Genomic DNA, 25,222 nt, shown 5'->3' with positions numbered 1-25,222 from the left:
TCAATCTCTGGAAACTGCTGCTCCAGGAGCTCCAGTGTGGGCCAGAGGAAGGGAGCGGCAAGGCAGAGTCTGCCGCAGCTTCTCCAGCAAACAAACACTCTCAGGGGGCCAAGGCTGGGCCAGGATCAGGACAAGGGCAGGGCAGAGCTGGGACAGGGGCAGAGGCCGGGAGGAGGTAGGGGCCAGACAGAGGCAGGGCAGGGACAGAGGCTGGGACAAGGTAGGGGCAGGGGCAGGGCAGGGCAGGGACAGGGTAGTGCTGGGATAAGGGCAGGGTTAAGGGCAGGGCTGGATTAGGGGGCAGGGCAGGGCTGCATAGACAAGCATAGAGATGGGGCAGGGCTGGGGCAGGGGAAGAAGCTGGCCCTGGACTGGGGTCAGGGCCCGGGGTCCTTAGTAGGGCTGCAGAGCCACAAGGGAGACAAGGGCTGTGAGGCATGGAGATGGCATCAGCTCATTTATCATCAGACTCACAGAGTCCAGCCTTGGCCAGGACCCTGGAGGGAAGGCTGGGGAGAGGGGCCAGGCCAGGGAGTTGAGGGGAAGGAAGAGTGGAAGTTCAGGGGGCAGGAGTGATGCCACACAGGTCTGGTAGGCTTGCTTTTAAAGGATGGGTGTCAGGGAGGCAGCTTCCAGTTTAAGAAGTGTGTAGTCCAGGAGACCCGCCTGGAAGCAACATTGGTGAGGGTCTAACAGTGGGGGTAGGGTGGGTATGGAGCATCAGAAGAGACACAGAGACTGGGGGCCTTGTGGCTGGGAAGAGGCGAGGTGTCTGAGGAAGGAGACAGTCACGGCATGGGGATTGGCTGGCCACACCCCTTGGGCCACCTACCTATCCTCCTGGGGGCAGGATGCCAGGGCCCACAGACCCAGCAGGGTCCTCCTTGTGGGGCCTCCTGGACAACACCGTTTCCTGGGCCCTGCCAGCTCAGGGGCTATTTTCGTTCTCTGCTTCTTTAACAGAAATGCCACAGGGGGGTGGCTTTAACAGACATTTACTGGCTCACAGTCTGGGAGGCTGAAGTCTAAATTCAGGGTGCCGGCTCTGGAAGGTCTGTCTCTTCCGAGCTTGTGTGGCCTGGCGTCTTCTTACCCGTCCTGCTTCTCTGTTTCCCTGTTTAGTTGCTTTCTGTCTCAAAAGAGACTGACTCCGGCCACACCTCATGTTAGTCCTGCCTCAGTAACGAAGACAGATCCACTCCCAGATGGGGTTACATGCACTCGTGTCAAGTTGGGACCAGGGGGTTTTCAGAGGCAGTAAATCGCATGGGAGGAGGCTGCCCTTCCTATGGAGCAGCTGGTCCTAGAATTTAGGATTTACAACATGTTTGGGGAGTGCACAGTTCAATCTATAAAATTGTATTCTTTGCCCCTAAAAGTTCATATCCTTGCTGCAAGCAAAACACATTCACTGTATCATATCATCCCAGAAGTCTTCAATCCACTGTAACTTTAAAAATCTCATTAAAATTGAATATGAGCAAAATATTAGACACGTTCCATCCTGGAGCAAAATTCCACTTCATCTATGACCCTGATCGGTCTAGGTAATGGGTTCTATGTGTCCACGGTTGAATGGTGGGACAGGTACAAGGGGAAAGAGGGGTAACGGGGGTGGCTACCAAGCCAGCTCAATGCCAGCAGCACACTGGGCACCAGCCTGGGCCCCAGCCCTGGGCACTTGTCCACACTGCGTTGTTCTGTGGGCCTCAGGGCATCTGGGTGAAGTCCTCAGCTTGGGTCTTCAGCTCTGCGTTCTAGGCCACTGAGTTGACTCGGTCCCCATGGGTTTTGGTGATTCTGAGCCCTCAATCTTCTGCCCCTTGAGGCTGGCAGTGTTGGCCCAGGTCCTAGCCAGGTCCCATCCTCTTGGCCTCATTGAGGGGCAGCCCCTGTCTGGAGGCCTGTAAGGACCTTACCCTTAGAAAACTAGGACACAGTGGCTCTGCCTTTGGGATGGACACAGCTTTGCTCCCTGGCTCCTTCTCCAGACTGCTGACCCCCTCCCAGCTGACCTCTGGGCACTGACCCCCTCCCAGCTGACCTCTTGGGCACTGACTCCCTCCCCCTGACCTCTGGGCACTGACCCCCTCCCAGATGACCTTTGGGCACTGACCACATCCCCCCTGACCTCTGGGCACTGACTCCCTCCCCCCTGACCTCTGGGCACTGACCCCCTCCCCCCTGACCTCTGGGTGCTGACCCCCTCCCAGCTGACCTCCTCCCACTGACCTCTGGGCACTGACCCCTCCCCCTGATCTCTGGGCACTGAGCCCCTCCCAGCTGACCTTGGGTCACTGACCCCTCCCCCCTGACCTCTGGGTGTTGACCCCCTCCCCGCTGCTCCAAGTCTTTTCTTCTTGTGGAGCATACAGATGCAGCCCCTTCGGTGTTTCTCGCTTGTAGAATTGCAAGGGGCAGATACGTTCGTGTCTCTCATGGTCCCCTGTGGTCTAAGCAGATAGGTTTTCTGTGGCAGAAGCATTCACAAAGCAGGGGCCCGAAGTAAGGACCGACAGCTGCCAAGCAGGTAGGGTTCAAGGGAAAGCAAGCACCCGAGTGGATGAGAGCTGACCAGCACTGAATGGACAGCCACAGCTCTGGTGTGAGAGAAAGTTCCTAGGGGTCTCCTACTTCATCCACACCTGCACTGTCTCTTCACTCGAGGGAGTCTCTTGGGAGGGTGCTGTTTCTAATGAATAAGGCTCGGTGGGCTCTCCAGAGTCGAACCCGTGCTGCTCTGCTCAGTAGAACCTGGACGTCTCTATACCAACAGATGGTAGTTCTCTGGCCCATTTTGAGAGAACCTTCTTCAGAATCCACCCCCAGGGCCCTCAATGCTGCCATGACTCAGCCATGAATATGTGCTTTCCTGAGCGTCCAGGTGGACCCCCAGTTCCTGTGACACACAGAACTGAGAGATCATGAACAAATGAACCACTGCAGTCAATTCAACCATCAAGAACTTTGGTACCAAATATGTTCTGAGCTATGTATGCAATAATGTTCATATTCTAACCGTAAAATCAGGTTTGGGACCACACAAGTACAATATAGCATACATTTAATGTAACACTAACATGAGTAGTAATACAGGCCATAGTGTTCACCATTGCTTGCTATGTGTCAGAAAGCTGGACAATGACTAGGGATGACAGAGAATTGATAAAATTAATAATAGTAATAAAAAAATCTAACTTTTTTTTAAAAAAGAATTGATGCCTTTAAGCTATGGTGCTGGAGAAGAGTACTGAATATACCATGGACTGCCAGGAAAACAAACAGGTTCATCCTAGAGAGGGTGAAACCAGACTGCTTCTTGAAGGCAAGGATTCTGAGGCTTCATCTGACATACTTTGGACATGTTGGAAGGAGGGACCAGTCCTTGGAGAGGGATGTGATGCTTGGGAGGGTGGAGGGACAGTGCAGGAGAGGAAGACCCTCAGTGAGATGGACTGACTCAGTGACTGGGGTAATAAGGGTAGGTGTGTCAGAGACAGTAAAGTTGGCACAGGATACAGCAGTTTTCAGGGCTATTGTACTTGGGGTCACTATGAGTCACAAGCAACTTGACAGCACATAACAACAACAACAATAGCATGAGCAATAAGGTAAGGTAATATTGCCATAGCAAATGTAAAAAAAATACGTATGCTATTAATATTTAATCCAGCATAAAACATCTTAATTTATGTATGAAATTAGTTTTATGCTTGTTCTGTGATGCATCAGACACAGAGCTTGGTGTTGTTCCATGTGTGCTAATAAACACGGTAAAGGCACACCAAGAGGACACAAGATCCCATATTTACTTATCACGCAAAATATGTTCCTATTTTGCAAAATGAGTGTGTTTCTAAATTCATCTTCCAGGAAAACAACAGAGGATGTTTATCAGAAAATTACATTTCTCCTTTATCATCATATTTATGTCTCTTCATGTAAGGAAAGGAACGGTTACTGAAGAATAAATTAAGTGAATAGTTAGATAATAAAAATTATATAAATGTGTTTCATTTTCCATTTCCCTTCAGACTAACTTTCTTTAAGAAATCCACGGTGAGGCCATGCTAAACAGACTAGCCTGTCCAGAAGCAAGGTTCCTGTTGGATCATTACAGCTGCCCCTCTGACTATGGTCATCAAGCAACTCCACAAAAAGGTCAAATGTGCAGTTTTGTACACAATTCTATTTTCCGTCACATTTTGGTATAGACTCACATTCAAGTCCCTCTTGCCCACTGCCCAGGGACACACCCACAGCGCTGTCACTAGAGGAGCAGGAAATGCACTGCCCACGTCCTAGGCACTGGGCTCATAGCTTCCTCGGCAGACCGAGCACACCCCTGGGGTCTGAGCCGTTCTCCTTGCCATTACACCTGTCCCCGTGGGCTACCAGGCTGAGTCCAAGGAACTCAGCAAAGGGTAGAACATGAGTGCATGTTCTCTCAGGAATAAGCATTCTCCTGGTTTAAGCATTATCTCAACATAGAAAACAGAAGCATGACGGGACAAATGAAAGTGCTGCCCACCTTTGAACACACTCATTCCCCTGCTCAGATCTGAACATGCTACCTTCAAGTCAATCCTTTTTTACTGGTTTTTTTTCCCAACAGAAATTGTGTTACTGTCTAAATTCTGATGTAAGCATCATTTGCTACATTTTACTTGTTTCAAAATTTAATTTATATTCAATTTTTCCAACTTACTTGCTACTTACCAGACCACCTCAGTGCTGCCGAGTCAGCTCCCACTCCATGCGGCCCTCCAGCAGGTTTTCAGACCACCTCTCAGACAGGAGACTGTCCACCTGGCCCTGTCCACTTGAAGCGCAGGCTGGATTTGAACTGCTGACCTTTGCACTGCTAATAAGCGGTGCAATAGGTAATGTACTACACATCAGAACTCTTCTTATGGTTCTACAATGGAGCCGAATTTCAAAGTGGCGTGATTTTATATCCAGGTAAAATGAAATGGCAACACTTAAGTGGGAAAACAAGTTTCCAAAAGAGAAAAAGAAAAGATTCTGTAAATCCCTAAAGACAATTGCAAAATCCACTTCGATTTTCAGAAGATTCCTTCCACTGGGTTCTGGCGTGTAATTGGTGTCGACTGTCCGAGCTGTACTGCTGCTGTGGGAATGACTGACCAGCAAGGCTCATAGCCATTGGGTGGCACCGACTTTCGAGCTGATCTTCCATGGGGTTCCCCGGGCCATGAACCCGGGAGGAAGCTGTCCCTCTTTCTTCCTCTGAGCTCCCAGGACTTTGAACTGACAGGGAGACACAGCCTTTGGATGGCAGAATAATCCTACAGACTAGGCAACACGCTGTAACAGAATCTGTTCTGGATTCTGCAGCCATTCCTTCCACAGATTCCTTATATAATTAGATAAACACTATTTTAGAAGCTGAAATTGTCACATTTGCAGACCCTATAAATAACATAAACACGGATCCTGCTTCGTTGAATAATTTTTCTTCTAATGATGTAAATTGTTGGATGAACGAGGGCCCAGTGGAGACTGTCTGGTGGTAAACAAACCAGGTCCTATAGTCAGAGGAGTTTCTAGGCCACGCACTGCACTGCAACCGTCAGATGGCTCTGGCAGGGGGAGGTGTATGCAGGCTATTCCAACATAGATAATTCAGTTATCCTTTTACTATAGACAGGGTTGGCGATGGGCACAAATCAGTTACGACTGATAAACCTGAAAACAGCTCATTTACAGAGACTGTGTGGCATCATATATCCCGCAAGGACATGGTTAGGACTTGACAACTTGAAGCTGAAGTGGACGCAGCACATCAGAACTGGAAGCTGTTTGTGCAGTGTGCTGTCGCCATCATTCTAACAGCTGTCAGAAGAAACCAAGTGTTTGAGTCCCACAAAACCAACCTGTGCTTAGCTTAACCCCTTCTGGCAGTTGCTTGTCACTCATAGCAGTCCAATGTACACAGCCCAGAAACCTGCTCTGTCCTGGGCCAACTTTATGGTCTCTGACACACCTACTCTCACTATACCAGTCACTGCATCAGTCCATCTCATTGATGGTCTCCCTCTCTTTCTCTGTCCCTCCACCCTTCCAAGTACGATGTCCCTCTCCAAAGAAACAGGAAAAGGCAACACGTCACCCATTCCTGAAACAATCTGTGAACAGTTAACTCGACATTGTAATGAATCAATGGTAATTAATATAAAACAAAAATGTATATATGAAAAACTAGTATGATTTGTAAATGTCCACTGAAATAAAATGAATAATAAATGACAACATATGAAGAATTCATAAATGTAAGTTATAAAGTTCAGCTGGCTGTTTTAAGTTAACTCAGCAGAGCTCAGCATTTCCGTTTGTCCATAGATTCCATTTCTGATCTTTCGCACACAGAGCAGCTAAGTTTTCTTTTAGAATGTGTGTCTCCAGCAGATGGAAAACCTGTTGGATAATTCCTCACACTTCTTATAGTAAAAAGTCACACCCGTGAAGAAATTGCAAATCAAGTACTTTACCATTTATGTGAAGTTTATAAAATAGATTTTTCCAAGTGCAGAGGCCCGTCCTATGGCAGCGTTGCGGTAGGAGAACACGGAAGAAAACCTCCAGAGGCAGGGGTGCTGCGCTTCACCCACGGCTGGGCGTGCGCCTGCGTGGGCACGAGCCACCCGCTAGCTTGCTGCCTGGAAGCAGGGGATAGTTTTCTATCTACACATTTTTTTGCTGCCTCTTCTCACTGATAAGGGTGCTCTGGTGGCTCTGTAGTAAGGAGTTGCATTGCCAACCCAAAGGTACCTGGTTCAAATTCATCTAATTCTACAGGAGAAAGATGGGCAATGTCCTCCTGTGCATTTACAGCCTCTGAAAGCTAACTGCAGGGTCAGCTGTCAGCTGTTTCTGAGTCAAAGGTATGCAACTCCACCAATTCACTGGTGAAGAGTTCTTCAAACATTTAGCAGCCCTATGAACAAAAGATTGAACCGTGTTCTATCCTGCGCCAGCCTCACACTTCCTGACACACAAGAGTCTACTGTGGCAGTCACCGTGTCAATCCATCTGGTTGAGAATCTTCCTCTCCTTTGCTGACCCTCCACCCTTCCCAGCATCATGTCCTTCTCCAGGGATTAGCATTGGAGGAAGACTCATCAACAGTCTGTGTTATGCAGATGATACAACCCTGCTTGCTGAAACCAAGGAGGACCCGAAGCATTTGATGCAGATGGTCAAGGACTGCAGCCTCCTATATGAACCAATGCTCAACATCAAGAAAACAAAGATTCTTACCACTGGGCCAATTGGCAGCATCATGATAGACGGTGAAGAGATTGAGATTGTGACAACTTTAGTTTGCTTGGTTCCGTAATCAACACTCTTGGCACCAGCAGCCAGTAAATTAAAAGATGTATTACGTTGGGAAAGTCTGCTGTCAGAGACCTCTCTAAGGTACTGAGGAGAAACGATGTCAGTCTGGAGAGTCAGGTGTGCCTGACACCGACCATGTTCTTCACAATCACTTGCTATGCATCAGGGCTGGACAATGACTAGGGATGATGGAAGGGAAATCGATGCCTTTGAGCTATGATGCTGGAGAAGAGTACTGAATATACCATGGACTGCTGAGAAAACAAACAGGTTCATCCTGTAGAGGGTGCTCCTTGAAGGCAAGGATTCTGAAGCTCCATCTGACATATTTTGGGCATGTTTTAAGGAGGGACTGGTCCTTGGAGAGGGACTTCATGCTTCGGAGGATGGAGGGACAGTGCAGGAGAGGAAGACACTTAATGAGATGGATCGACTCCGTGACTGGGGTAATGGGGATAGGTGTGTTTGAGACAGTGAGATCGGCACAGGACAGAGCAGGGTTTAGGGCTGCTGTACACAGGGTCGCTATGAGTGGGAGGTGACTTGACAGCACATAACAACAACATGCCCAAAGTATGTGAGGCAAAGCCTTATCATTCTTGTCTTCAAAGAATACTCTGGCTGCACCCTCTCCAACACCTATCTCTGTTGACTAAGTATTAAAGTGGCTTTCTAACACAATTGGGAAATCCACGCGATAGCATAGAGATCAGTCCTGGATCACACAGACTCTAGATAACATTGCTAGAATATATTGCTAAAAGGCAGAGGCAAAATAGAGACCCCAAAACAGAAATGAGGAAAAAGCATCAAGATGCGAACACTAGAGCTGTGGGTTATGTGGGATAATAAACTGCAGCATTTTTCTTTCGCTAGAAGAGTCAAGATCTCCAAGGATCAGGAGGAAATTTAGAAACATTTACAGATCTCTCGCTACGAATCACCATAAGGGCATTTACACAACCTAACAGAAGATCTTTTAAAAAACACAACAAAATGCTACCGCCAAATACTGATATCTAGTATTTCACCATGGCAGCAGCATTAGAAAGCCCCAAGCTAACAACCAGTGTGCTTTGGAGGCGTCAGTGGTGCAGAGCCATGTACTATGTCATCTCTGGTACACAGGAGTTCTTACAAAGTTCTTTCAGAGATTTCCCCTCATAAGCAATGTGGGCTTCCCGGAGGAAGAACGAACACAGGCACCACAATCGTGCAGACCAACGGCTAGAAGAAAGCTTTCTGGAGAAGCATGGTGATTTCATCCTGACCTGAGAACTAAGTTTATAGATTCAGGAAAGAAAATTATGCTCATGTAGGCACACTTAATTCCACAGTAGAAGATAATAAACACTGTGGTTCCCAAAGATTAATGCACAGTCCAAACTTCACAACAGAACATGCATGTTTGTCCTTAAGGAAATGAAAAAACCCTCAGCACACAACAACTTAAGAAAGAGTCCGTTCATTGTCTTTTATGTGCAGAAGTGGACCTTGGTTAGTAGACCACGTAGAATATGTACGAGTAAAGAATAGGAAGAAAGGTTTTAATTACATGTTAGAGATGAAACGTTTGAAAACAAGCCCAAAGCCTCTGCCATTGAGCTGATTCTGCCCATCGGGTCACTAGGGCAGAGAAGTGGCGCCAAGGCTGTGACCTTTCTGGGTGCTGACGCCCTGGTGACTCTCGTGGTAAGGAGCTGTGCTTGCCAACATGAACACGGGCGGTTTGGGCGATCTCCTCCTGCCTGATTAGCCATCTCTGAAAACCCACTGGAGGGTCAGCTATGGCTCTCCTCCTCCACAGAAAGTCTCCCCACACAAACCGTGTGCTCTGCTCACACTAGGCTGCTCTCAGCCTCGCTGTACAGCATCATCTGACCACAGGAACAGTCTTTGTGGGGCCCACAGTCACCTCTTCCTCTGGTGCAAAAGCTGACTGGCTCGGCAACAGCAGCCCCCGCTCAGGACCAAGCTTTGTCTGAGGTCCAGGCGGGAGGTGCCGTCCAGCACTTGCTCCGTCCTCACGGCTCCAGCTCACTATTGCGGTCACTGTGCTAGCCAGCTCACTGACTGCTGACCCCCTACCTTCCCAACACGGCCTTCTCCAGGGACTGGCCCCTTGTTAATGAGCTCAGGGCAAGGAGTCGAGCCGTCCTTGCTCTCGGGAAGCCTTCTGCCTGCACTTGTACCTGGACTTGGGGGCTTGTTCTCTTTGTAGGCCGTGATTTACTCCCTACTTGCTGTCAACACAACTCACAGCCGTCAGTCCTCATCCTCCCTTCCACCTCTCACAGGCACGCACAGCGACTGAAAAGGCTATGGCTTGAGCCAGACACACCTGAGTCTTTAAAGCATTGTACTGGCTCTCGAGCACTTTAAAGGTGTCCCTGACAGCAGCATTGCCCCGTGTGATCCCTGCTGGTCCAGGTCTTGATTTCTTGGTCCTCTAGTGCAGCTGTGTGATAGAAGCACCACAAGCTGATGGTTTGAATGGAGGTTCCCTCACATGCTGAGCTGAGAAGCTCGGCCACTGAGCTCTACCAGGCTGCCCCTCCCCTCTGGCTCCAGGCATCTCCATGCCCTCTTCTCATCCCCTTGCTCGGCCTGGCTGCAGCCTCACGTGGGCTGGAGGCGAGTTCTCTTCAAACACTGGCTCCTGTGACCAGTGAAGCTGCTGTTGTCCCTGCCTCCCACCCCCTGAGGTCTCAAGGGCCTCAGTAAGTGCTGGGAGTGGGACACCCAGAGGGGCCACTGTCCCCCCTCACCATCCACGCAGAGGGACAAAGTCAGGCGCTGGCCAGCAGGAAGGCAAGTCCAGACTCCCTTGCTCCTGTGAGGCCAGCTCCATCCTCTGCTTTAGCTGCTGCTGGGCTGCTTCCCCTGGCCTCATGGTGCACCTGCTGGCCAGCATAGGGGGAGGACATCCAGGATTGAGAGCCTGGAGCGGGAATCAAGGGCCGGTGTGGGGGGAGCATTAGTGGACTGAAATACTCCAAAACACATGTATGAAATGATGTGATGTGGAAGCCGCATCATGGTCTCCACGGCCAGTTGTGCAGGATTAAGGGTGGAAGGCAACACCCCTTCTTAACCCTATTCTCAGCCCTAATCCCATGTAAGGGGGTTCCCCTGGGGTGTGGCCTGTAATACTATCTAACCCCCCAGAGATAAAAGGGAGGAAAGTGAGTGGAGAAATTGCCAGGCACGGATTGAGTCTCTGCAAGGAGGCGCCGATACCAGGACGCGCCAGACACCTAGATCCCCCGGGGACAGTGGCCTGCAGATGCTGAAGGACACAAGGTCTTCCGTCCAGAACTGACCAGGGTGGAGCCAGGAGGCTTCCCCTGGAGCCGGAGCCCTGAATTCAGACTTCTAGCCTCAAATGGGGATGGAGAAGTTTAAAAGGCATTGCTTGCAGCATTACCGCAGCACCAGAGCATCGACAGGTGAGAATTTGGGTGACAGGACAGCTCAGGCCTGGGGCCATTAGACCAGGGGACTAGCTGGGGAGGTGTGGGGCCTGAAGCTGGGCCTGGTTAACACATGGGAGGGCAGTGAGGGCACACGTGAGCTTCAGATCCTGAGGACAGCAGCACAGCGCCTCGTTCTGATGTGGGCTCTGGTGGGCATTGGGCCAATTGTTGTCAAGAGATTGAGACCAACCAGCTCCTGAGAAGGAGAGCGGTGCCTGGGTTCCTCCTTTAACAGCTCATGGTGGCAGGGTCGCTGAGCTGAGATTAACTCGAGGCAGTTGGCAGGCTCCAGACAAGCGTCTCGGAGGCTTGGGTCCCGGAGGCTTGGGTCCCAGAGGCCTGGGGCTGAAGCACTCAAGCCACTAACCAGAGGCGGGCAATTTGAACACACCAGAAGTTCCTAGCAAGATGAAGTAAGTGGTCATCACACCCAAAAAGAACACAACTAGACAATGAATGCTTTCTGCACGGCGGGTGTAAAGAAAATTCTAAAAAAGGGAAGCAGACAGCTCGGACTTCTCTTGGGGACCAAGGTTTCTTAAGACACACGAGAAGCCTGGACACAGAGTCCTCACCCAGCAGGTGGACACACGACCCCTTGGTGGGCCACCCACCGGGTTCTGCCTGAGATCAGATCATGCTTTGATCTGTGGCACTGGAGGGTCAGCGGGGTGGCCTTGGCATGTCACACAAGAGGCAAACAGGAAATGCTGGGTGTAGACCAGGCTAAGAGTTACAGACTGAGTCAGAGGTAGCCTCCAGTGACCAGCGCAGGGCCAGGCGGTGGTGGACAGAGACGGGTGAAGTGGGCAGAGACGGGCAGCAGCCAGGCCACCTTAGCTGCCCACACCCCCAACCCAGCCCTCTAATCATGGCAGCGGTGGGTTCAGCAGAGAAGATGAAAGGCGAGTGATTAGCTTACTCACTCAACCCTCAAGGACAAAGCCCTTTGAGGTGGCCTGGCAGAGAAAGCAGAGACGCAAAAGCCATTTGAAAACAGAGACCTTTGAAATTACAGGACATTAAAACAGAGCTCTGTGCAGGGGGCTGTCTTGCACTGGTGAGAACAGATCAAACCCTGTGCTCAAGCCTGGCGCAGATGCGGGGGGAGGGGGCACTGAAGGCCAAGGCCACAGCTGGAAAAGAGCTGGGTGCTGGCCTGTGTGAGGACAAGCCCAGCTGGGCGGCTGGCTGCTGGGACAGACCAGGGACTCCGCATGGACCCTCATCCAGCTCAGCTGAATGCTCAATGACAGGCCCCTCCCTCCAGTCTGGCCCTGTGGCTTGGGCCCTTTGCTTTTGCCTGGAGATCCCAAGTCCTCATTTTCCCTGCACTGTGGGTGAAAGGACAACCCCATGTCCCTCTGTTCTGCTGTGAAGGCCAAAACCAGGCTGGAACCACAGCTCGCCTGCCCGGATATTGGGGGCATTCGGCCGTGAAGTACACCCTGGGTCTGGCCGGCATCCGGCCCTGCTCAGCATGGTGTTCCTGGCACAGAGGGGAGGCGGCCTCTGGTGTCTTGATGCTCAGACTGCACCACACCCCAGCTCTGGCACCCGGGCCCCACCAGTGCACTCCCGGGGACAGCCAGCGGCTGCAGCTTCACAGCCGACAGGCAGGGCCAGCAGGTCCCCGCTCAGCTCAGTGGGAGCCCGCGCTCTCAGGAGTGTGAGAACATTAGTCAGCACTGTGGGGCCTCCGCTAATTAAGAACGTTAATTAACACAAATGAGTCCAATCCCAGCAAATTAGCAAGCCAGGGTGATGGGTGCACGGGGTGCCAGGCAGAGCGGCTCTCAGGTGGGATGGAACATTCTAGTCCCCAAGAGGCCTCCTGAGAAGTGCCATAGGGAGGGACAAGGCCAGGCTGACCAGGAAGACGGTGAGAAGCCTCACGTCTGAAGAGCCACTGGGTCCTGCAACAGGGTTTTATTTGTGCAACGGCTTGCACAATTCTGTCTCCCGCTCGCTCTCACCCTGTCACTGGGCTGTGCCTGCTGCTGGCCCCACGAACATGTCCTGTGAAGGGACAGCTCAGTGGCCAGCAGCCTGTTCCTATGAAGACCACAGAGAGTTCAGTGGCCAGAGGCCTGTCCTGTGAGGTGTCACTAGTGCAGTGGTTGTCTGCCATGTACTGGCCCCATCCCCACGTGCTTGTCAAACAGTTCCTTCAGACGCAGCAGCAGCGCCTCGAGATTGTCCCCCGTGGTGGCCGAGAGTGGGATGACTGCCTCACCCAGGCGGGTCTGCAGCTCGGGCAGATGGGCTCGGGCCTCGGGGAGGTCCACCTTATTCCCAATAACAGCGTAGGGCCTCTCGGACAGGCCTCCCTTGTACTTCTCCAGTTCAAACCTCAAGTCCTCGAGCTGCGTCCAGGGCTCTGGTGCTGAGAGATCCAACACGAACAACAGGAACTGGCAGCGCTCGATGTGGCGCAGGAAGGCGAACCCCAGCCCGCGGTTCAGGTGGGCGCCCCTGATAATGCCCGGGATGTCAGCCACTGTGGGGATGGGACAGGCCACCCGAGCCCTCAGTGACCCTGATTATGCTGGCCACTGCGGGGATGGGACAGGCCACCCGAGACCTCAGTGACCCCAATGATAATGGCCACTGCAGGGACAGGATGGGTCACCCTGAGCCCACAGCACCTCTGATGATGTCAGGATATTGGCCCCTGATGATGCCTGGACATCGACCACTGTGGTCACCCTGACCTGGCAGGGGACAGCAAAGGTCACCTGTGAGGCCTCAGTGCTCTTAATGATTCTAAAGATGTTGGCCATAGTGGTGACAGCACTGGTCACCCTGAGCCCAAAGTGCCCCTGAAGATGATGGGGACATGGGCCACTCTGAGCCCACAGTGTCCCTGGTGACTTAGGGGATGTCCACGACCAGGAGAAGAACAGTCCCACCGGCTCTCACGTGGTGTAAAGGGAGCTCGCTGCTGACTGACCCAGCAGGACGCGGCACCCGGAGGCTGGCTGGCTGTTCTCAAGGAGGAGGCTTATTTACAGCCATTTCTTCCCCTTAAAACGCTCTAAGAAGCTTTGAGAAATAGGCTGACTGACTGACCTGTCCCCAGGAGAGGGAAAAACAAGGCATGAGGTGAGAGGATACTTTCCCTCTTGTTGGAAACTTGGAGGTAAAGTGCCCGCAGGTCTCGTCTAAGAGGGCACATGCCTCACGAGTGTACCCAGCACAGCCTCGATCCGGGGAAGTGCCTTACACCCTAAGGGCGCTGCCCCTGTCTGCCTGGAGGGGGGACGTCCCACCTGTCACTTGCTGGTGGCCTTCATAGTGCACGATGCCAACATGGGGCTTCAGGGTGGTGAAGGGGTAGGCGGCCACTGCAGGCCTGGCATTGGAGATGGCTCGGAGCAACGAGGACTTCCCGGCATTGGGAAAGCCGACCTACAGACACAGTGACCGCTCTGTGACCACAGAACGTGACCCAGGCCAGAGCTCATGGCCGGGTGGGGAAGGGGGTGCTGCAGGGGCAGAGTGGGGAGGTGACCGCCCCCCCAGGCAGGGGTCCACTGTGACAGGGATGAGGGAAGGGCACAGGGGCTAGCTGGAGAAGAGGTGACTGTCCAGCCATGGTGGTGGGGTGAGGAAGGGAGTGACCCCACACGACAGGCCAGTGAAGGGAGACAAGAGGGCAGCCTGGGGGACGGACGGTAAGTGAGGGCAGTGCCTGGAGCTGACACTCACCATGCCCGCGTGGGCCATTGTCTTCAGCTCCAGGAAGAGGACGCGCTCCTGGCCGGGCTGCCCCGGGGTGCTGGTTTTGGGGGCGCGGTTGTCATTGGCCAGGAAGAAGTGGTTGCCCTTTCCCCCTGCACCCCCGAGCGCAGCAATGTACTCGTCGCCTGGCTGGGCAAGGTCAGCCACTGTGGCCTCACCCTCCTTGACGAGAGTGCCCAGGGGGACCTGGAGGGCCGAGAGCACGGTGAGTGCCCAGCCCTGAGGACAGAGCCACAGGAGGCCACAGAGAGAGGGCAGAGCTCTGTGCGTGTCCCTGAGGGCCACGGCTGCCGGTCACGCAGGCACTGTGCCAGGGCACACGCAGGCACGGCTCTCTCGTGGTTCTGAAGGACCAAGGCCCATCAAGGCACAGGATGGGCCTGAGCTTCCCCAGGAGGTGAGCCTGCCACTTGGGGAGACGCTGCCAGCTCGGCCCAGCAGCCCTGGGGGTGGCAGGGAGACGGCTGGATCTGCTGGGGGGAGTGGATCTGCTGGGCTCCCCTCTAAAACGCATCCTCTTGTGGGTTGTGACCTCAAACGCCCTCGGGGGTCAGGGTTACGGTGACTGTCCGTGGCTGATCCGTCTGCTTTGCCCCGCGAGGCCTAGACGGGGCAGGGCGATGCGGGAGCCCTCACTCACCTGGACGTAGAGCGGACTTCCATTGCGCCCAAAGCAGTTCTTGCTCCCACCGTCCTCGCCATGGACTCCCTGATAGCGGGACAGAACTGAGGCCAGAGACTTGACTTGCCTGTCGGCTGAAGGAGAGAAGCCTTCATCCTGTGTTCCAGAACTTCCAGCCAGGACATCAAAACCGCACACAGCGGCACGGGGTAAAACAATCGTTGACAACACGATCTTTCTCAAAGGCTACAACTCTCTGTTGGCTTCATGAATGGTTACTGGAGCTGCCTGGTGCGCCGCTCAAAGCAACGTGCAGGTCGCCAAAGTGACATGCAAGAGCTTACTCCCTGTGTGCCAGGGTGTGGAGGGGCACTGTGCCCACAAGACGCCCAATGCCGTCCCGTCCCGAGGGCTCCAGCATCCACCTCTCAGGACGATATAGCCTGACCCCCCAGACCCCCACTGTCCCATCCCTCTCAGGAGAATGTGGCCCCTGGCACCCACTTCTCGGGGACATGACCCCCTGGCACTCACCTCTTAGGATGACATTGCCACCATTGCCTCCATCGCCACCACTGGGGCCCCCAAACTCCTTCCGGGGCTCGCTGTGGAAGCAGCTCATCCCATCACCTCCGTTCCCCCCACGGAGGAGCACTCTCCGGTGATCCACAAAGTACCTCTTCTGTGAAGAGCGTGAGAGACACCATCCTGGGAGCCACTACTTAAACGCTGCTCCACGGAGCCAAGCGCCCCTGTCCTGGGATCCTGCAACCTCTAAACCCCCACCCAAAGCACCAAGTCTCCTGAACAGCAGACAGCAGCCCCGCTGAGCCCATCCAGGGTCTGCCCTGAGCGCCGGCAGGTCTGGTCCGTCTCTGTGGGACAGGACTGGCAGGAGCAACCGAAAGGTCTGGTGGGAGCCTAACAGCTCTGAATGCTGTGGGGGACAGCTTGGGAAAGGAGGGGGACAGCTATCCAACTCAGGGTGTCCCCGGGGTCCCTGAACTTGGTGTGTGGAGGTGGGCGAGCTCAAGTGTGTTCTCCATGCACGTTCTCAACAACAAAGTACAAGAATCTTACAAACTTCTCCTGTAAGCCCAAATTTTCACTTCAAAGGGACCTTAACTTCACAATAGGCGCCTTCTGGAAGGTCTCTAACCCACCGTCCAGCCTCCTGCCCCAAAGGACAAGCACCTCCCCCAGGGCACGGAACTGGCACCAGAAGTCAGGGCAGATGAGGGGTCCCTGTGGCAGGTATTTCCACATTTGACAAAAGAGGCATCACCCAGAACAGTGCCCACCCTGAGGTCCCCCACACTGGGGACGTCCACGGGCCCCGGCTCATAAGAGACCTCACGACTAAGAGGACAGAAGGCTGCCTGATTCCATGCCACCCTCAGTGTCGACCATGGCCACTGCGTTATGCTCACTGCCTGACCCCATGCCACCCTCAATGTCGACCACAGTCACTGCATTCTGTTCACTGTCCAATCCCATGCCATCCTGAGTCTCGACCATGGTCACCGCGTTCTGTTCACTGCCTGACCCCATGCCACCCTGTGTCGACCATGGTCACCGTGTTCTGCTCACTGCCCAATCCCATGCCATCCTCAGTCTCGACCATGGTCACCACATCAGTTCTGCTGAGAGCTGGCTAGGATGGACTGGATGTCCCTGTGGGCCAGATGTTTGTAACATATGACGTGCAATGTATGTGGCAGGTATATAATGATACAATGTGGAGTCTGGAAAGATCGTCCAGGATCTGATAAACCAAGCAGTTTTTAAAGGATCACTGTGGGTCCCATCAGACCTGACAGGGTGTGGTCTATAACACTGTTCATCTCATCAGAGAGAAAAGGAGAGGAAAGCCAGCCAAGAAGCGGGTCATCGCCACGAGCGGAGTGTGTCCTAGACCTGGGCCCCTGCACAGGGAAGCCCCCTGACAGCAGAGAAGGCCAGGTCACCTGCAGATCTCCAAGGTCACCTGGACTACAGATGCTGGAGACAGGCCCTTCCTCCAGAACCGACAGAGAGGGCCCTCACCTGGAGCCAGCACCCTGCATCTGGACTCAGTCCCCACACGAGAATAAATGTCTGTGTGTTAAAGTCGCCATCTCGTGTGCTTCCTGTCAGGGCAGCGCTGGAGAACTTAGACAAGGTCTTCCCCTTTTCCTTGGTTCTCTCCTCTCCAAGCATGATGTCCTTCTCCTGGGGCTGGTCCCTCTTAAGACTCTCTCATGCCCAAGTTCAGGACCTTACCGTCCCCGCCTCTCTGGCTGTATTTCTAGGCCTTTCACACAGGACGGCCCTGCGGAGATAGCCCACCTGCTAATGGAAACGGCCCACCAGAGCCTTTGTTGGGGCAGCAGCCGATGGCCAGCAGCGGCCCCTCAAATGGGCATGTTCTAAAGGCAGAGCCTTTCTCTGGGAGGATTTCCACAGGTCCTTCCGATGAGCCCAGCGAGCTAAAGGCAGAGACCCAACAGTGTTCCCTGGAGGCAAAGACAACAGCTTCATCTCGCACGCTTCTGGCCTGCTGCTCGGAAAGGTTATTCCCTGGGGAGGGACATCATGCTTGGAAAGGTGGAGCAATGGCAAAGGAAAGCTCCTCAACCAGGTGGACTGACACGGGGACGGCTGCAATGGGCTCGAGGGTCAGGAAGTGTGAGGACGGCGCAGGACAGGAAGGGGTTCCGATCTGCTGTTCACACTACGAGTTGTACTTGACTTGACGGCCCCTAACACCAACCAGTCAATACTTGGTTTTAACTAGTTCCCTGCCTTGTTACTGCCTGGATGCAAGCTCGGCCCCCGCCCCCGGTGTCCACCGTAGCCACATTCCCATCCTCTACCTCATAACAACCACCACCACCACCATCTCATAAATGGATCTTCCTTTCATGTTTAGAAAATGCACAAATGTTTTCAGAGTCTCTGGCACCACCATATGGAAAAACCACGGATAAACTCAAAGAAACTGCAAGCCACGTTCCCACACAGGCAATTCTGAGATGGATCTGCTGTGACCCCACTTGGGGGAAGAGTCCAGAGAGGCTAAGCCAGAGCACCCTCTGGTGGTCAGCGGGGGGCACAGGGAACTCCTGCTTCAGGGTGCTGTCCATCCGGGGGCACCAGATGGTGGTGCAGGGAGGGCTCACACCAATGAACCCCAGTGTGATAAGTGGCCAGAGTGGCAAATGTTCTGCTCCGTGCGTTTCACCTTAACAGACGTTTACAGCTAAGAGGACAGAAATGAGCTCTGATAGAAAATGGTGCAAGGAGGGTGTTCATGGAGCTAAAAGCAGGTGCAGGTCCCCCTGGGAAAGTGAGCCGTGGAGACATCACTGTCCAGTACAACAAGCAGCACTGCAGTGTCCCACAGACGTGGGGATACAAGGCTGTCCACCTGTCACGCTGGCAGGACACTCATCAGCTCACCCCACCTTAGTCACAGGCCAGCGTGGACTTGGCCAAGTCACAGACTGTGGTGGCCCGTGGGGACCCAGGCACCCACCAGCCAACGGCAGGCATGCCAGCCCCATGGAGCCACCACTGCACTCAGTGCTACGTCCAAGAAGGGAGGAACCCCTGTGGTGCAGGGGTTAAGCATTCAGTGAGTAATCAGCAGTTCAAACCTCCCGCACTCAGAAGGTGGTGCCCGCCAAGATTCACTCGCTCACCGCCTAGGAGCTGACAGGCTCAGAGCAACTGTCCACCATTCCTTCGCTGAAACAAGACTGGAAACCGAGACGGGAGGAGCCCACCTATCTTTCTCCTTTGATACTGCTGGTGGATATGAACTGCCAGAGACTCTGGCCTGAGTTAGCTCTGCATAAAGGTAACAGCTTGGGAAGGCCATGTGCAACAGTGTCACCAGGGGTGTCACTTGCGTTGGAGTCTAGGGGCTAATGGAGGTGAGACCAGGAGCAGAGGGGGCCCGCTGGCCCACGGGGCAGAGGGGGCCCACTGGAGCAGATGGGGCCCATGGGGCAGAGGGGGCCCGCTGTACAAGCCTGTACATTCTGGGTTCTTACCAGGTTTTTTTCAGAAAGCGTCTTCTTTTGGAGGCTTTCCTGGTGCTTGGCACAGCTGGCACAGGTGGCTGAGAGGAGCCTGGCAATGGGCTTGGGCGAGCCAAGCTGTAGGACAGTCTGGGTGGACAGGGTCTGAGTGGGACAGGACACCACACCCTCCAGCGCCCCTGGCCATCTTGTCCAGAGAAGCCTTGTGGGCACCATGACCACCTGACCAAAATAAAACGGTAAAAAATGCTGCATTTAAACTCAAACAGAACCAGAACCCAGAAGGGCTCCACAGGGCCCTTGCACAAAAGCCCTCCTGACGCCACTGGCACCCCCTCTCAGCACGTTCTGAAAGGGTACAGGCACAGGGCACAAGAAGAATCTAACGGAATCAAACACAATCAGCTGCCCTCAGTCACATTCTCAACAGTGCTTCTCTCTTGTCATACTATTGGCACCATCCCTTGGCCTCTAGGCTGCCCCCAGGCCTCTGCCTCCCTGCCTTGGTGCCAAGCAGTTGGCATGCCCACACAGATGTTGCCGCAGCTGTGTTTACAACAGCCGTAACTCAGAGCCAAGATGGCCCTAGGAGGGTGATGGGATGAGCAGACTGTGGTACATCTGTGGGTGAAACTCAGCTCAGAAGGAAAGAGAAAGCATCGTGCAGACGCAGTGGTCAGGTGCCATGGAATCAGCCCCTGCATGGCGATCCTGTGTACCACAGAAGAGCCCTGCTCGATCCTAAATGCACTTTGCTCAGGGAATGCCTACATCTCCACATTAAGAAGGCAGAAGTCCTCACTGCTGGGCCAGTAGGTAGCATCATGATAGATGGAAAAAAGACTGAAGTTGTCAACCATTTCATCTACTTGGATCCACAATCAACACCTTTGGTACCAGCAGTCAAGAAATCAAAAGTTGTTTTACTTTGGGGAAATCTGCTGCCAAGAACCTCTCTAAGATGGTAAGGAGCAGCGATGTCAGTTTAAAGACTAAGCTGTACCTGACTCAAACTACGGTCTTTTCAATTGCTACACATTTGACTGTTGGACAATGAATAAGGATGACAGAAGAACTGATGCCTTTGAGCCGTGGTACTGGAGAAGAGTGTTGAGTATCACACACACTGTCAGAAGAACATGTAAATAATGTCTTGGAGAAAGTGGATCCAGAGTGCTCCGTGGAGTTGTTGAAGCTCTGTCTCACATACTCTGGATGCGCGGTCAGGAAGGGCCAGTTCTTGGAAAAAGTCATGATGCTGGGAAAGGTGGAAAGCCAGTAAAAGAGAGAATGACCCTCAAGGAGAGAAAACGACACAGTGACCACAGCAATGGGCTCGAATATGTCAGGGACAGTGAGGGCAGCGCAAGATAGGGAGTACATCATGTCTTCACTCTGAGGCAGCAGGACAGTGTCATCTGCATATTTCAAAGATTGATGATGAGTCTTCTTCAAACGCTGATGTCACATCCTACTCCATATGGTCCAACTTCCTGCATTATTTATTTGGCATCCATACTCGCTGTGGTAGATGAAGAAAGCCCTGACGCACACCTTTCCTAACCTTAGACCATGCAGTATGCTTTTGTCCTGCCAGAATGGCCACGTCCTGGTTTCTGTACAGGTTCCACATGAACACAGTTAAGTGTTCTAGAATTGCCCTTCTTCTCAATGTTGTTATGATTTATTATCAGCCTTACAGTGGAATGAATGTGTTTGCATAGTCAACAAAACACAAGTAAACATCTTTCTTGTGTTCTCTGCTTTCAACCAAGTCTAACTGATATAAGAAATTATATTCCTTGGTGCACAGACTCTTCTGAATCCTGCCTGAATTTCCAGTAGTTCCCTTTCAATCTAGTACTCCTGCCGTCTTTTAACAATCTTCAGCAACATGAACTGCAGAAACTGAAGAAGACTTGAGGCACTTACTGCGTAAGATCAAAAACTACAGCCTTCAATACAGATTGCATCTCAACATCAAGAACAAAAATTCTCAACACTGGACGAATAGGCAACATCATGATAGATAAAGAATTTAAAGCTGCCAATAATTTCATTGTACTTGGATCCACAATTAACACCCATACTAACAGCAATCAAGGAATCTAAAGATACACTGCAAAGGACCAATTGGCTCTCAAAGGTTTCTTTAAAAGTGCTAAAGAGCAAGGACGTCACTTTAAAGACTAAGATGTGCCTGACCCAAGAAATGGTATTTTTAATTGCTTTACATAAAAACTGGAGAATTTAATGTCTTTGGATTGTGGTGTTGGCAATGCACACTGAACACCCATGAAATGCCAGGAAAACGAACAAATCTGTGTTAGAAGAAGAACAGGCAGGGGCTTTCAGGGCAAAGATGGCGTGACCGTCTTGCATGCTCTGACCACGGTGTCAAGTGGGCGACCTCTGAAAATGGAATCACGCCGGCAGACGGTCACTGGAAGGGAGGCACAGTGACCGCAACAACGGGCTGGGGTGCAGGGCCGGGCAGGGCTTCGATCTGTGGTCATGGGGTCCCCTGCCCCCAGCGCGACGCTGCCAGCTCTGCAGCTCGGGTGGACTAAGGCTGCGACAGCTGGACAGCAGCCTCGCTGAGCCGGCGGCTGGAAGCGACGGCCCGGCCCCGGTGGCCGGTCGATGAATGACCGAGACGTCCGACTGGCCTCTGGGATCGGGCCGCCCCGCCGCCACCCACCTCCCGCTCTGGGCGCCCGGCGCCCGCACTCACCGACTCGGAAACTCACGCCGCTTCCGGGTCACCCACCGGGACGCAGAGTTCACATCCGGGTCGCTCGGCGTGCGCGGCTCGCCTGACCCCGCCCCGAGTGCGCCTGCGCAGAACGCCCAGCGCGCATGCGCAGATGCCGCAGACCAGGCGGTAGCCGTGGGGTCCTGACAGCGGAGCACGTGGCATCCCCGGGACTGTCGGAACCAGGACGCCGAAGCCGCGGCGTGGACGGGCCTGGCGGCTCCGTGCTAAGGGCCGGCGAGTCCCCCACGTCGTCCGGAGGGTCTGCCTGCAGATTGCGAGCGCTCTGGACGGGGCAGCAGTCCGGGGGCACCTGTCCTGTCCGTGGCACCTGTCCCCTCCGCCCCAGGGCCGGCCACTCGCCCTGCTCCTGCTGTCCGGCCTCGCCCGTAAAGGCCACCCCGGCGTTGTCAGCCCCACCGGCCACTGTTTGCTAGCCCGGCGAGCCCCGCTCACTGCGTAAAGCACGCGGAGTGGGACCCTGGAAAAACCAGTTTATTCAGAGATTACATTAAAAGCATAAACAGTTAATACACCAAAACCAACGGAAAAAAACAAAATTTACTGTACTCCCAGTAACATGAGCTCGAGCTCAACAGCAATGAAATCATGACCGAGGCATTGAAAAGACAGTTTCCTCCTTACATGGTGGAGGACTGCCTTCTGTCAGCACGACTCAGCAACCCTAAAAACAAACGGCCTGAAGCCTTTCCACTACTATCATCTCTCAAAGTTCATAGTTTCCAGAGGCATGTGGTTTAGGAAGTGGATGCCACTCCTGCTTCCATAGTTGATGTCCAATATTCAAACCCATCTGTACAAATTGACAAGAGGCTTAGTCTCCACTAAGGCTCATTCAGGCTTCCCCCAAACCTCGCGGAGCATCCATCCACCTTAACGCTGCTGGAAACACGCTGATGCCAGACGCCACTGGGTGTGCAAACCCCGGCCTGCTGAGGGGCTTCGGGTGTGTTCTGGTTTGGGGTGCTTCTCACCACCATGATTTTGTCAGCACTGTTGCAAACTAACGACTTCTCAAGTTCACTGCTTGTTGGACGCTGTCGTGCAGGACTGTGACAACCCAGGGCTGATCCTGAGGTTTCCAGAGGTGGCTAATCGGACAGGCGGCTTTCTCCTGCAGGGCAGCTGGTGGATTCAAACCGCGTATCTCAGCACTCGCAGCACAATTCCTTACACTTACTAGGCCCCGAGAGCTCGCTAGAGGAGGCAGCATGGACTGGAGCTTCCTGGTCTCCCTCTGCCGTCTGCTGGCCTTCTCCAGTCATAAAAAACCAAGCACCCCCACCAGGCACAGATGAGTCACGCTAGCCCAAGCTGTTTTCAAACATTCATATTACAGAGACGACAACACAGGGAACAAAAAAAAACTGACGCCACTTTGTCCCCATGATACAATAGTACATAAAAACAGACAACACATTAAATAACAATCATTAAATATATTAACACACAAAAAAAAATCATGTATAAATTAGGAAATAAATGTACACACTATGTTGCAAAGTGCTTTTTAAAAAATATATATACAACTTTCAAGAAATTCTTAATGTAAGACATTTCACATGGAAGTTCTGGGATAGTTCGTTTGTGGTTTAAGTTATTCTTTTTTCTTTTCCAAAACGTATTAATTACTGTAGCACTTGGTAAAATAAAAAAAAAAAACCAAAAAAACAAACCCACACTAAAGGTAGATTTCCAAACTGGCACAGAATAAGAAGAAAGGGCATCTCCCCAGTTGTCTAGATGATTGAACATTTTCAATGGGAAAAGCCAGTCTCCAGTTACATCTGCACATTATTTATAGGGGGAAGTTTTCAGGGAGAAAAGGACAGTATCAAGGGAGAGGGCTCCCTAACTGATACTGTTAATGTCTTCATCTTTCAGTAATTAGAACTCATTTCCACAGATTCAATAAGGATCTATTTCAAGCCCTTGCCAGTATGAAGGGTTTTATAAACCCATGTACCAACAAAATGCACACTCCCATCCTTGGACATGGGGAGTACGTTTCAAAACACAACCAAGTGGTGCTCGGGCAAGGTGAGCCTCTGCCAGCCTGCTCTCCATGTACGACTGGAACGGTCACTGCTCCTGTGCCCCAGTGTCCCGCCAGGGCTACCTGAAGATCTTCATAGACCTCTCTCGCAAACTACAAAGCACAAGCTGGCTCTGGACTGAGAGGTACTTTTCAGTCATAAATAAAGCCTGTAGTGGAAAGGTGTTCTCTTCGGCAGGCCTGACAGGCCCCGGAGTCGATTTCCCCCCCTTCATTCCCTGGGTAAGTTAGTTCTTGGAAACATCTTAATGTCTATCTGAAGCGCTTATATTTTAAAAGGATTCAAAGACAACACAGATGTTACATCTAAGTGAAGGCGATCGCATATTCGCTCTCCACCCTAGTGGACGTCGTGGGTGTCTTATGACCACAGCCTCCTGTAAGGACCACGGAACATAAAACTTGCTCACGGTCTCCACACAAGCCCTGCTTTTCACCAGGGAAATTCTAGTTCTCGTGGCTCCTTTAAAGACAAAATGCACGCTTCACCACCTTGAAAAAGGAGTGCTCACTTGCAGATCTGAACACGTAGGTCCTGAAGAAACTGTATAAACAACTTGCCAACAGCTTGACATTTGGCTGTGAATATGAAGATTTCTCTGGATTTAGAAATGGTTCTAATGCTGGCATCCCAGCAGTGACCGTGACACGGAAGGACCAGAGCAGGAGTGGCTCCTGACGCACCGCTGGCCAGGGAACAGCTTCCTGGTGGTCAGTCCATGCTTCTGGGCTTTCACTCACCGAACGTCGGCATGTGGATTCATGTTGATGGTATGTCATTGATCCCTTTTTACTTTCCAGAAAAAGCGTGAGCTCTCGGGAAAACGGAATCAGTGTGGGATGCAGCTAACAAGCTCCGGAGATGACCGTTCATGACTCTCCAACAGCGCTGCGTGCCCATGAAGTGCCCGTGGGACAGCGACTGTCCTGAAAGAGAGGTACCCCCTCCATGGCACAGGGGGGCTCCTTTACAACTGCAGCATCCAGTAGAGGGGTCAGCCGGGTGAGCAGAGTTCACACCCTGCGTCAGCTACATGGACACTCAGCCTTTCTGCTACCAGGCAGAGCACCGAGGACAGCTAGCTGGGCCGTGGAGGGAGGGGGACAGCAAACACACGAGCACTCTGTGTTCACACACTGTACACTGTACTGAGGGTCCCACAT

At 52.6% G+C, this 25,222-nt stretch overlaps 1 protein-coding gene across 1 annotated transcript; it reads right to left on the bottom strand.

Moving 5' to 3' along the window:
* MTG2 (mitochondrial ribosome-associated GTPase 2) lies at positions 1-25,222 on the bottom strand. The gene is made up of 10 exons (XM_006896933.1): positions 25,202-25,222; positions 22,043-22,414; positions 19,239-19,355; positions 15,736-15,883; positions 15,220-15,335; positions 14,547-14,765; positions 14,108-14,246; positions 12,986-13,335; positions 10,128-10,300; positions 1-259 (listed from the first exon to the last, which is right to left on the bottom strand). Exons 1-10 carry the CDS (start codon positions 25,220-25,222, stop codon positions 1-3), a joined length of 1,914 nt encoding a protein of 637 aa, XP_006896995.1.

Source organism: Elephantulus edwardii, unplaced genomic scaffold, assembly GCF_000299155.1.
Source record: "Elephantulus edwardii isolate Elephantulus edwardi_28Jun2011 unplaced genomic scaffold, EleEdw1.0 scaffold00193, whole genome shotgun sequence".
Lineage (NCBI taxonomy): Eukaryota > Metazoa > Chordata > Mammalia > Macroscelidea > Macroscelididae > Elephantulus > Elephantulus edwardii.
Note: the sequence above shows the minus strand (reverse complement) of the source record. Positions and strands in the feature narration are given on the sequence as shown.